Consider the following 12,123-nt stretch of genomic DNA (forward strand, 5'->3'; position numbering starts at 1 on the left):
TGGAGGGAACCAAGTTGGGGAAGGTTGGCCAAGGTCTAGTGCGGATGGGTAGGTGATCTGGTACTCTCCAGATGTTTTGAATTGCAATTCCCAAAATCCCATTGGCCATGAACTTGTATAGTTTTATGATGAGAACAAATCATAATGTAAAAGTATACATTTATACTTCTCGTGAGTCCCTCCTTGCTTTTAACTCCTCTGGGGGCCAATTCAAACATTCATTTGCTCAGATCTCTGGCAGGACTGTACCACCTCAGTTGTCACATGATCCGATGCTTAGTTGGAAGAGTCCCTGCATTAAAATTGTATTGCAGGTGACAAGCATTACCCATCAGACAGAAGCCGGCCCTACCATAAGGCAGAGTGGGGCAGTTGTCTCAGGCCACTGCTTTTAGGTGGCATGAAAAGGGCAGAAAATCGTTAGATCTTTATTTATTACTGTTGTATTTTTACCACCATGGAGAGGAGCTTATGGGGGTTTTGTGGGACGGGGCACTGTTTACTGCTCAGCCTCAGGCCCCCAGATGTCTTGGGTTGGCCCTGCCTGTCCAGTCAAAGTTTGTGGCTTTCCACTCACATATTTCCAATTTCTCTGCTTGTTCTGGCCCCATGCAGAAGTTCATTGAATTTGAAGATGCGCTGGAACAGGAGAAGAAAGAACTGCAGATACAGGTCGAACACCTTGAATTTCAAACACGGCAGCTGGAGCTGAAGGCCAAGAACTATGCGGACCAGAGTAAGTGGAAAAAATGCCATGTAGACATGGGTATGCATATTAGGCTAATTTGGATGGGGTAACTCGCCTCAGAAAATGTCCAGTTCGCATCTGAAAAAAATCTGGTGCTCTTGTGTATGTTTGTTTAATTGTGTATAGTAAATTGCGTACACTAGCCTTCTATGTGTCAAGCACAGTTTTACCAGACACAGGGATTTTTTCTAGGGCGAGGTCTTAGGCGTAGCCAAGGTCAAAAGCCAGGAGATCTGTCAGGTAAAACCACAGTCCAAAAGCCAAGTCAGGTAGAGATCAGTAGCACAGAGGTCCAAACACACAGAGAAAACAGGATACATTGACTAGAGCTTAAGGTCATACCTTGTTTTTAGTAGTTTTCAGGTTGCAAGTGAAAGCTGCTAGAGCCCCACCCAGTGCTCAGCTGCATCAGCTAAGAGGAGACTCATGAGTAGTCCTTTTCGGTAAACGAGCACTCCTTCGCCTGGCCACCATCCTATTATGGATATTAAGGTACCAGCTTCTCAGGGGCTAGGTTGTGTGGCCTCAAATCCCTCTCTCCGTCTCCCAAGAGATAGATTCGAAGGCATCACCCCTGACGGTCCCAGACCATCTTGGTTAGCGCCAGGGTCTTCTGAGGGGCTAACTGGCTCTGAAGGTTCTGGCTCCTCCTCTGAAGATATCTCCAGTGGTGGCATGACACCTGGGATCATGACAGTGCATCACTTACTGCTTCAGGGCCCTCTGCCATTTCAGGTTCAAATGGTTGACTCTGGCTGCAGTCCTGTACATACTTACCTGGGAGTTCGCTCCACGAAAACAATGCAATTCAATTCTGAGTAGGCATGTAGAAAACTAGGCTGTACTACAGGGATAAGCAACTTGGTGCCCTCCAGAAGTTTGAACAACTTCCGTCAGGTCCAGCCAGCATGGCCAATGGGATTGTGGGAATTGTAGTTCAGAACATCTGGAGGATACCAGGTTTCTATTAACTCATTCCATGCCAGATTGGCCAAGAGACGACTTCCTATGTTCCAGATGGGGGCCTTTCCCAGACCTGCTTGAAGGTGACGGGGATTGAACCCAGTGCAAAGGCCACACTTTAAGCAGAGGTGGAGGGGAATTCTACTTATTTGTGAGTGTTTCCGGTTTTGGAAACAAGGAGACAATAGTAGTTAACTTAAGGTGCTTCCAGTTAGATGACTCCTAACATTACTGATCCAAAGGCATTGTGCAGTTTTTTTCTGGTAAGAAAAAAGATGGAAGAAGTGGTGGAAAAATTATGGCAGGTTTACAAACGGAAGACAACAATGACGTTTGGACCCCCTGTGAACGAGGCAGGGCGCTTGTATCATAAAAGCCTCATCTGGAATCACTCTCAGACTTCTGAATTGTTGTAAACTGCCCAGAGTGCTTTAGCTATGGGGTGGTATAGAAATGAAATAGCAAACATTGTCGTCATCATCATCATTCATCTGGTGTAAAAGGCAGCAATTTGGTAATTGTGTTTTTAGTCCTCCTGAATATTATTTTGGACTGTTGTTTTCCTCCTGGAATTGATAGATCAATTTCTCTTTCTCCTCCCTGCCCCCCATTCATCTGTTCCCCTCTACCTTTTCAATGAGCAGTTTCGCGGCTGGAGGAGAGGGAATCCGAAATGAAGAAAGAGTACAACGCCCTTCACCAACGCCACACAGAGGTATCTCATCATCTCGTCTTTTCTAGGTGTGGACGGTGGACACCAGTCGAATGCAGCCTGGCAGCTCCCAGATGTGTTGCACTACACTTCCCATCGTAGCCAGACGACATGGCCAATGGGGGTTGTGATCCAACATACCTGGAGGGGACCAAGTTGAAGAAGGCTGCTGTATGTGCAAATTGGGAGATAGATTACGGGATGCCAAATATGTGTGTGTGTTTTAAAGTGTCAAGAGGTGTCTGCGTCTAATTGGCGCCACTTTCTATATTCTGTTTACTTTTTTCCTCCTCTCTCCAAATCCCCTTTCCTTTTACACCGTGTCTTTCTGATAGTAAGACTGACGGCAGGGACTGTTTCAAGGGTTAAGAGCATTCATCCTTGCAAGCAGGGATTTCTCTCCTGACACCTGCACTTTGAAGGAAAAGTTTTTTTATTATTTCTTTATTTAAAGCTTCTTTACCCCATTCTTTACTCAAGAAAAGGGCCCCTAGAGTGGCTTACAGTTATGAAGAATCAGGGAGTCCCCAGACTTGGTCTTACAATCAAAAAGCCATGACGCCAGAGGAAAAGGGTTTGGGAGGGAGGAGGAAAAAAGCACTAGTTCTTTGTTTTGAGCGATGTTCACATCATACCTGAGAAACCAGCATCGGAGCCACTAAGAATTGTAGTACGAGGGACTGCTCCACGTGTTTGGAGAAAAGACATGCTGCGGATGTAAAAGCGTGTTGCTGGAATCCCACTCCCATCATCCCTGATCATCCCAGTTGGCTGGGGCTGATGGGAGTTGGAGTCCATAGAGGAGAGCCACAGTGTCGCCAGTTCTTCTGTCCTCCAAGGAAATGGCTTTGGAAGAAATGGTTGTGCGGAAAAAGAAAAGGGTGGGGTGGTATTTGGAGGGGCTAAAGCCAAGAAACTGTCAAACGGGTGGTTTAGGGGAAAGGGGAGGGGCCTGGGGAAGGAGGCGGGGTTTGGGGGGAGCCCCGGAGAGACAGATTTGCCTCCTGGGCCATTTGGGATCTGGGTTGACAGCAGTCTTTTCCCCCCTCCTTTTGCAGATGATCCAAACCTACGTGGAACACATTGAGCGCTCCAAGATGCAGCAGGTTGCCGGAAATAGCCAAAACGAGAGCGGTCTGCCAGGGAGGAGGTAGGGTTGCATCTTGGCTCCCCCCCCCCCCAATCTGAGAGAACGTTGGTGGCCTCTGAGCTGTGAGTGTGCATTTTGGGGGCGCAGTAACCCAGGCTTCCATTGGCCCTTTGCATGTGCTCTCTGAGTGACTGGCAGATGTAGCAATCTTCCTCTTCGCGTCTGGCTTCCTGGATTTATTTGCCAACCAGATGTCTATTCCAGACAGACGGTGCCTTTGAGCTGTTTGCGAGCCTGCTGGACATTGAGCCGGGTGATTCAATAGGGCTCTTCGGTGGCAGCCTGGCCAGGACTCCCAGGTCTTTGTCTGAGGCTTGCAAAGTGGTGGGGGAGAGTGCAATTCAAGGCAGGGGTGTGAGGAGTGGGGCTGCTCCCCCCCTTTGCAGCCCTCCTCCTTCCAGATGTTTCCCCTGATGATACAGCAAAAACAGCTGGGGGGAAAGGGAGGCTACAGGGGAGAACACGGCGGCTATGGGAAGGATGACAAACCGACTCCAGGGACCAGCCACGTCTCTGCTTCAGATCTCACCTGTGGAGGCTGGTGGCCCCGATTTCGGTGGGGCTGTGAATCCTTTTTGGGTTTCAGTCAGAACCAGCCAGAACTCTAAAGGGGCTCTCCAAGGTGCTGACCCCAAGCCTCAGAATACCGTATTTCTTCAATTGTAAGACGCACACTAATTTCAGTACCACCAACAGAAAAAAAGCTTTGATTCTAAGAAATAATAAACGCACCCGCGATTCTAAGACGCACCCCATTTTTAGAGATGTTCATATGGGGAAAAAAGTGTGTCTTAGAATCGAAGAAATACGGTAGTATCATCAGAAACTAATTTGTTACACCTCACAAAGGATGAGAAACCAAATGAGAGAAGGAGACATTGGAGAACAAGGCAGAGAAGAAAAAAAGAGTTTACAGGCAAAAAAGAGAAAAAGGGGGAGAATAAAAATGGGCACATGAAAGTGGGAGAAATTAGTGGGTATCAGGTCACATATTGGAGTTAATGATGGTTCCTGGGTCCGAAAAGGTTGAAGACCACGGCCCAATCTAGCATCTAATTCCCCCCTCCCCTTAAATCATCCAGTTTTTTTGGACTACAACCCCCATCAACACCACCCAGCATGGCCAGTGGCCAAGGATGATGTGGTTTGTAGTCCAAAACATCTGGAAGGAAACACGTTGGGGAAGGCTGCCTTTAGTAGAAGCCTGGCTTTTCAGTAGCCGCCAGCAAGCAGTCGTAAAGTACGGTTGCCAGAAGCCACAACACTGGCAGACGTCGTGTTCCTTCCTCTCCCCCCTCACTCCGAACTCAGTGGGAAGTGGAGCATAATGAGGTTCAGAATGATTCCAGCCGCAAGACTGCCGTCCTTTGGTTTCAGCCAAATGTGCTCTTATGCAGTGGATGAGGACGGGATGGGCCTGGGATGGAGGAAGGGAAATAAAAATATTACGACGGACCATCCCATAGATGAGATAAGGGAGACAACAGCATGGCCAGTTTCTTGCTCTGCACTGGACATGTTAGCCATCTTTTTTGAGTCCCTCTGGGTGCTGGCAGGGGTGGGTGGGGCTTGCTTCCTGGGAAGAGAGACCACACATGGGCTAAAGTCCTGGCATGAATGAATGAACGAATACCTTTATTGAATAAGTCTTCTGACCATTTCAAAAAATCACATAATCATTAAAAACAGACTTAAAATTTATGATTTAAAATTTTAAAACAATATACAGTTCGTAAATGATACATTATATATGACTAACAGTTAATAAGACCCCACGTATATTACAACATTTGATAAAAACTTATTAATTAATCCATTTTTTCTAATTCTTTTTTCCTTATGCTGGCTGCTTTAAGAGCGAAGAGAGCAACCCTCTGGGTCACAAAATAGTTAGAACCACGTAAGAGAAAGGACAATTTATCCTTGGCTGTCCAGTCTCTCATGCGTATTAAAAACATAGATAGATAACGTTCTCTACATTTTGAATATAAACAACATTCAAGTAAATAGTGGGCTAAATCTTCTATTTCAGGGTTGCCACATGTACATAGTCTATCTTTCGATGGAATGCCTTGGAATCTACCCTGTAACATCATTGTGTCCATCAGCTCGAATCGAAGCCGGGTAAAGGCTACTCGATGGACCCGTTTCCTATCAAAGAACAAATATTTTTCTTCTTTAAAGTGGAATTTTGTTCTGGCTAGCCATTTCATGGCCCTTGATTTTGACATGAGGGAGGGGGGCGCCTTGCCCATGAATCCCTCGTGACCAGCTAACTAAAGTCAGAGGTCATTTTCCTTCATGCCAGGCTGTGCATTGCGCGCGTACGGTTTAAGAGCGGAGCTCTTGTTCCACCATGTACTTCCCCCCCCCCTCCACACTCCATATGGCTTCTTGTGTGTCTCTTTCTGCTCAGCCTTTTAGAGAGGCGAGAACATGTTGCGCACTCAGTGAGATACGTGTGCATGTGTGTGCATGTGCAATACATCCCGCCACTCTCTAGGTTATTTGTGTATGCTGTTGCGCTTTCTGGCGTGGTGGGGGGGTGGTTGTGCATTTCTCGCGGCTCACTTCTGTTGACGCGTGAGCTCATCGCACTTGCAGTCTGCGTTCTTCCTAGATTTTGCACATGGGAGTGTTCCTTTGTGGAAATGCTAGCAAACATAATCCGGACGGAGACCTCCCCGTAGCACAAACCAGGTGGGCTAGGGGAGACGTTTATTCATCCCACCCGCCCCAAACCCTCCAACCCAAGGAGAGGAAGAACTGGGCGAAATCTCTGAAATGCAAGATCCATTGGGGGAAACGTTCTGTGCTGATGCTGCTGGCGATGCGGTCGCCCCCTTCTGCAGCACAGGCAGAGAAGGGGGCGGGGCTAGAAGAAAGGTGTGCACCCGCATAGGGTCAAACGGGAAGACCAAGCAACTCCACCATCTTGAAAGAAATGCCTACTGCCAATCTGCTCTTAAAGTAGGGGTGTTGAGCCTCAAGCCCATGGGCGGAATCTACCCAACCCGGGGTCCCTATCTGGTCCCCCAGGGTTCCCCAGTTAGCCACACCCCCTTCTTCCAGCCTCGTCCCTTTTCTTCCCGACCGCTGATAGATGGTTTCCCCAGCTTTTGTGCAGTTTCCCTTCATTCTAGAAGGCTGAAATCCCTCTCCTAAGATTTAGGCCGTTTCTACACCTGACTTTTTCTCCGGGATCGTCCCAGGATCATCCCTGTGCATCCAAACGACTCACAAGGGATCCTGGGAGCAGGCAGGGATGACCCCTCCCTTTTCCTGGGATAACCCTTTGGTGCAGAAAGGGCCTTCGTTTCCGGCAGTGAGAGTTTTAAGCTAAAAAGTGCTGGTGTTTTTAGCCCTGCCTCTTTTGCTTTTGGCCACACCTTCTTTTTCCTTTGGCCCTGCCCACCAATAGGATGCACCTCCCCCAAGAGCTTCCTTGAAAAGATACCCACCGCCCCTGCCTTAAAGAGACAGGCACCACCTTAGGTCAGGTGTCAGCTTCTGGGTGCGACTGTATGTCTATGTCTCATTGTGTCTTCCGGAACGCCCCCCCACCCGCATGTTTGTGAGACTGGGTGTCGATGTTTCCATCCCTGCTCAAGCCAGCATTTTGTATGAGCAAAACTACATGTGTACGTGTGCTTGCATGACTTTTGCACTCTAATGGTTGTTCTCTTGTCTTGCTTCTTGTGCTGTTACCTCTCTCTTGTGTTGGCTGCTCTCTGTTTGTCACTTCAGTCACCGCCAGTCATGGAGGAAAAGGTAAATTTGGTGGTGGTGGGGAAGCTGTCTGTGTTGGGGGTGGGGGGCTGTTGGCAGGCGAACATCTGTTTTAGTCGCTTTTGCTTTTTTTGTATTGACACGGGATGAGTTGGTGAGTGGAGGTGGGAACGCCTGTTCCTCTGGTTTCCAAAGAGAAAACGTTCCCCAGTCACATCGGGCAGGAACATGCGTTTAACAACAGACAATGTCCTGAGTTCGAATCAGGCCTGAGGCCTAATATCCCGACCCAGCAGACTGGCCCTGAGTGCTCTGTTATGGCCCATCTGCACCAGTTCAATGGAATGAAGAAGCAACAACTCGAATTTTTGAAAACACATCTGTAGTTTTATTCCTTGAAGTAACCCAACATGTTTTGGCCCCATATGATATTTATGAGCCTTCTTCAGGGGCAGAAGCCAAAGCAGAAAGGGCCAAAAATGCATAAGTAATACGTTAAAAAAATAAAACATCCAGATTAAAAATCATTATATTCATCACATTGCATTCACACATGTGTATACTCACTCAGTATTTCTAAAAACGCCTGCAGAGATCCCTGAAAAAGATGTGTGTCCAGGAAAAATCCTGTGACTGGTGACATGTGTGATGTGCAGTAGTTTATATCTCTCTGATTACATGAATCCAGCTGAATTTTGAAATATACTGTATATTACCGAGCCGAAATGCATTGGGCTACTTCAAAGAATCAAACTAATTTTTTTTTCAACATCTTGAAACTTTGTTCAGGCCATTGGGTTACTTTGGATATTCTCTAATTTTGCCTGATGCCATCCATAGGGGACAGTGTTTGGCTCAGCGGTAGAGCCCCTGAATGGTGTGCAGAAGGTCCCATGTTCGATCCCCAGCCTCTCCAGGTAACACTAGAAAAGACTCCTGCCTGAAACCCTGGACAGCTGGAGCCGGTCAATACATGGCCTGACTCAGTATAAGGTTTTCATAAGTCTCATATTGTGGTTTCCATGTTGGAATCTTGGAATGTGTGAAATAACCCTGATTGGCCATAAGTAGGACCGGTACGCCTGGGATTAGGAAGAACGGGAGTCCCTTACAGCCTGGCTGTTTGGGTTAGTTCTTTTCTCTCTTTCTCTTTTTAACTTGAGAACCCAAGAGGAGCCCTGCTGGATCAGACCAAAGAGCCAGTGTGGTGTAGAGGTTAAGAGTGTTGAACTGGGAATCAAGAGATCCGGGTTCCAGTCCCTACTCAGCCAGTGACTCTCAGCCTAACCACAGGGCACTTGTGAGGATAGGACCACTTGGGTTTCTTGCAAGAGGAAAGCTGGTGGGATAGAAATGTAATAGTGGTAGTAGTAGTAGTAGTAGTAAATCATCACCATCATCATCTAGCCCAGTATACTGTTCTTCACAGTGGTCATTCTGGTGGCTCCAGGAAGGGCATGAATAAAACCCACATGGATGTTCCCCCCCTCCTACACCGAGTAACAGGTATTTAGAGGTACACCAACTCTGAACATGGAGGTTCGTTTTAGTGATAATGGCTGATAAACTTCCTTCATAATTCCCTCTCAAAATGAATTCTGTAAATTAAATGCAGGGATGGGAGTTGCATTTCTGTGTGTATTTTAAATGGCAACTGATACGAAACCCACCCACCCCGCCGCCTTCGATGGGAACTCGGTTTTAGCATCAAAAGAGTAACTTCCTTCCCAGGGCAAACAGCAGCTCAGGTGGGGATTTTCCTTGGGACCATAGTCCCAAGGATAAGTTTCGCGAGATAAGTTTCGTGTGGTTTCCCATGCGCCACAGATCTTTGGAGTGCCTTCCTGTCTCTGCCACTGCTTTAAAAGCACACACACACACACACACACACACACACACACACACACACAGAGGCAAAGATGCATTGAAGTTAATATGTGGTTTGGCCCTAATCACCCCTTGAGCAAAGAATTATTTTCTTTTGTTGTTCCTGAACCTCTTGGCAATCAGTTTCCACTGGGTGACCTTGTGATGCACAAGGCGGAGAAAAATATCCTCCTTTCTCCCCTTGCTTTATGCTTATTTGAGCTGGACAGAGCAGAACAAAAATACGGGTTCTCAAAAGAGCAAGGCTGCCATCAGTATTGCCGGCAATGTGTTTTTTGTTTCCCACCCACCAGGAAATTCAATTTGTTCGTCTCGTCGTCCCCCCCCACCTCCCGCTGGCCTGACTCCTCATTCTCCGAGGAATTTGAGTGTGCCTCCTCGGCCTTTGCATCCGCTGCCTTCGCTTCTCTGGGTCCCCTGGGGCCTTGAGCTTCGTTTCGGCAGTGTCTGCTTGGAACTCCTTCTCAGTTGCATCCAGGGCGAAATGCTTTTATTACGTGCCCGGCAGAAGCAGCAATCCATGCGTGGGAACAGCAGGGAAAAGGCTTTGGGCGGTGCAGCAGTGCTGGTTCTGGCATCCGCTCAGAAAAGCTTGGATGCGGTAAGGGCGCCAACGCAAGCGTTTTGCGCCGAACCTTTTTCCCCTCTGTGTTTGATTCACGCTGGAAGAAGAGGCTTGTGCAACGTGAAAGTTGGCAGCCTCCCCCATTGCCGCCGACAGAGAGTTTCCAGGGAAGGGTGTAATATAAACAGTTTCGAATCTTACCTGTGAGATGTGGTACATGTTTATAGAAATTAGGTTGAAACTGAAGTTCAGCTGGGTTTTATTCATGCCCTTCCTGGAGCCACCAGAATGACCTTTGTGGAGAACACTGTGGAGAACAGCATACTGGACTAGATGATGATGATGGATGCTACCACAAGGTACCATTTGAATCGAGATTATGTGGTCAACAACAAGTGGAAGACATAGCACACTATATGTTAACTTGCCCTCTGTACAGGGACCCAAGAGAGAGACTCCTGAAACCGCTGCTGACATATGGAGGCATGAATGCCCAAGCAGAAACAGTTCTCTTCCTCCTTAGTGATCCCAACAGTTATGTCACTCATAAAGTGGCCCTGTTTGCACTGGCAGCGAAAAAGATTAGGAAGAGAGAACTGCCTTCTGCAACAGGGATCAACCACAACAATTAGAATCATGTCTCCAGTTTGTCAGAATTTATTCCACGTTCTTTGCTGTTTTGCAGAAAGTGTTTTAGCTCTACTAGGGAAGGGCTGTAGCTGAATGGCAAACCACACACTTTGCATGCAAAAGGTTCCTGGTTCAGTCCTCAGCATCCTCCAGTGACGGTTGGGAAAGTTTCCTACCTGAGCCCCTGAAGAGCCATTGGTTAGTCAATATAGACAATACTGACTGAGAGATTTCAGCAGGTACATCCAAGTTCAAGCTTACTTTCTACACCACATGAAGGAGGCTAAACATGCTCAGTGCTTACAGCCCTATGAGGAGAGACTGAAAGAACTGGGCATGTTTAGCCTGGAGAAGAGAAGACTGAAGGGACATGTGATAGCACTCTTCAAATACTTGGAAGGTTGTCACACACAGGAGGGCCAGGATCTCTTTTCGATCCTCCCAGAGTGCAGGACACGGAATAACGGGCTCAAGTTACAGGAAGCCAGATTCCGGTTGGACATCAGGAAAAACTTCCTGACTGTTAGAGCAGTACAACAATGGAACCAAGACACAGCGAGGTTATGGGCTTTCCCACACTAGAAACAGCTCGACAACCACCTGTCAGGGACGCTTTAAGGTGGGTTCCTGCATTGAGCAGGGGGTTGGACTTGATGGCCTTATGGGCCCCTTCCAACTCTACTATGATTCTGTGAACCGGGAGAAGTTTTGAAAAGCACCTCCCAGCATTCCTGACCATTGACCGTGCTGGCTGGGGCTGATGGGAGTTGAAGTCCAAAACACCTGTAGGGTAACAGGTTGGGGAAGGCTGTCATGAGGGCTACAAACATGGGTGGTTCGTTTGTAAAATGGAATGACTCATTACCCTGGGCCTGATGCTACGTTCAGTGCTTCCGAGGAAGTGTACGCCCACATCTCTGGTTATGCCTCTTGCCTATATCATCTGTTTAAAATACATCCAGTAGCAATGCATCCTAGTAGCAGTTGGGTTCCTCGCAGCACCTAATACAGGCCAGAAAGCCTGTTTATGTGCGAGTGTCAACAACAGAGTGGTAGTGGTGGCATATTATTCATTATGACAGATGATCTTGTTTTGCTTTCTCCTTTTCAGTGATCTGCTGGTTTCTGACAATTTCCTGCCTTTTCTCTCTCTCTTTCTCTGTCTCTCCCCCTTTCTCCTGTCTCTTGCTCTAGCATGAAGAGGCGTCCCAATTCTCTGAACATCCCCCTCGCAGATGACATGGTACGTGGGCAGGTGGGGGCCAAGATCGCCCCCGCAGTGGACCACTGGCACCTCAGTGACCTCGGCCAGCTGCAGTCCAACTCCGGCTACAAGGTTTTTTTTTTTTAAACACTGCCATGGAAACCAGGCCTTCTTGGGCTACTTGTCAAATGGCATCTCCATCCGGGACAGCGAGACCTCTGCGTGTCTGTAACCCTTTGCAGCCTAGAGCCATTTCTGTGCCGGTGCTTAGCTTAGCTTAACTGGAAGGGGGGGTTATCTTTTTTCCTTTCCTGAGGGGATTTTATTTATTTATTTATTTATTTATTACATTTATATACCGCCCCATCGCCGAAGCTCTCTGGGCAGTTAACAAAGGTTAAAAACAGTGAACATTAAAAACAAATGCGCACAAATTTTAAATCAGAACAAACTATTAGGAATTCAGCCAACAACTTACTAACGTGTGTAGGGGAAACAACTTTTCTATTCCTCGATCCCTTCCAGTTGTGTCATG

General features: G+C 47.5%; 2 protein-coding genes across 14 annotated transcripts in view; one reads left to right on the top strand and one right to left on the bottom strand.

The window, feature by feature from the left end:
- Positions 1-12,123, bottom strand: part of LOC134409982 (major facilitator superfamily domain-containing protein 1-like) — a 319,448-nt gene that overhangs the window by 42,677 nt on the left and 264,648 nt on the right. The gene's annotated exons all lie outside the window — the stretch shown is intronic.
- MAPK8IP3 (mitogen-activated protein kinase 8 interacting protein 3) overlaps positions 1-12,123 on the top strand; it is a 72,350-nt gene that overhangs the window by 10,548 nt on the left and 49,679 nt on the right. For 7 of the 13 annotated variants that reach the window (XM_063143602.1, XM_063143604.1, XM_063143603.1 and 4 more), the window contains exons 2-6: positions 616-736; positions 2,356-2,426; positions 3,482-3,573; positions 7,321-7,344; positions 11,579-11,720. In XM_063143602.1, coding sequence (XP_062999672.1) covers positions 616-736; positions 2,356-2,426; positions 3,482-3,573; positions 7,321-7,344; positions 11,579-11,720 — 450 coding nt within the window. The remainder of the gene's footprint in view (positions 1-615; positions 737-2,355; positions 2,427-3,481; positions 3,574-7,320; positions 7,345-11,578; positions 11,721-12,123) is intronic. The other 6 variants (XM_063143612.1, XM_063143615.1, XM_063143606.1 and 3 more) reach the window with 3 other exon arrangements.

Source organism: Elgaria multicarinata, chromosome 17 (genome assembly GCF_023053635.1).
Source record: "Elgaria multicarinata webbii isolate HBS135686 ecotype San Diego chromosome 17, rElgMul1.1.pri, whole genome shotgun sequence".
NCBI classification, from domain to species: domain Eukaryota; kingdom Metazoa; phylum Chordata; class Lepidosauria; order Squamata; family Anguidae; genus Elgaria; species Elgaria multicarinata.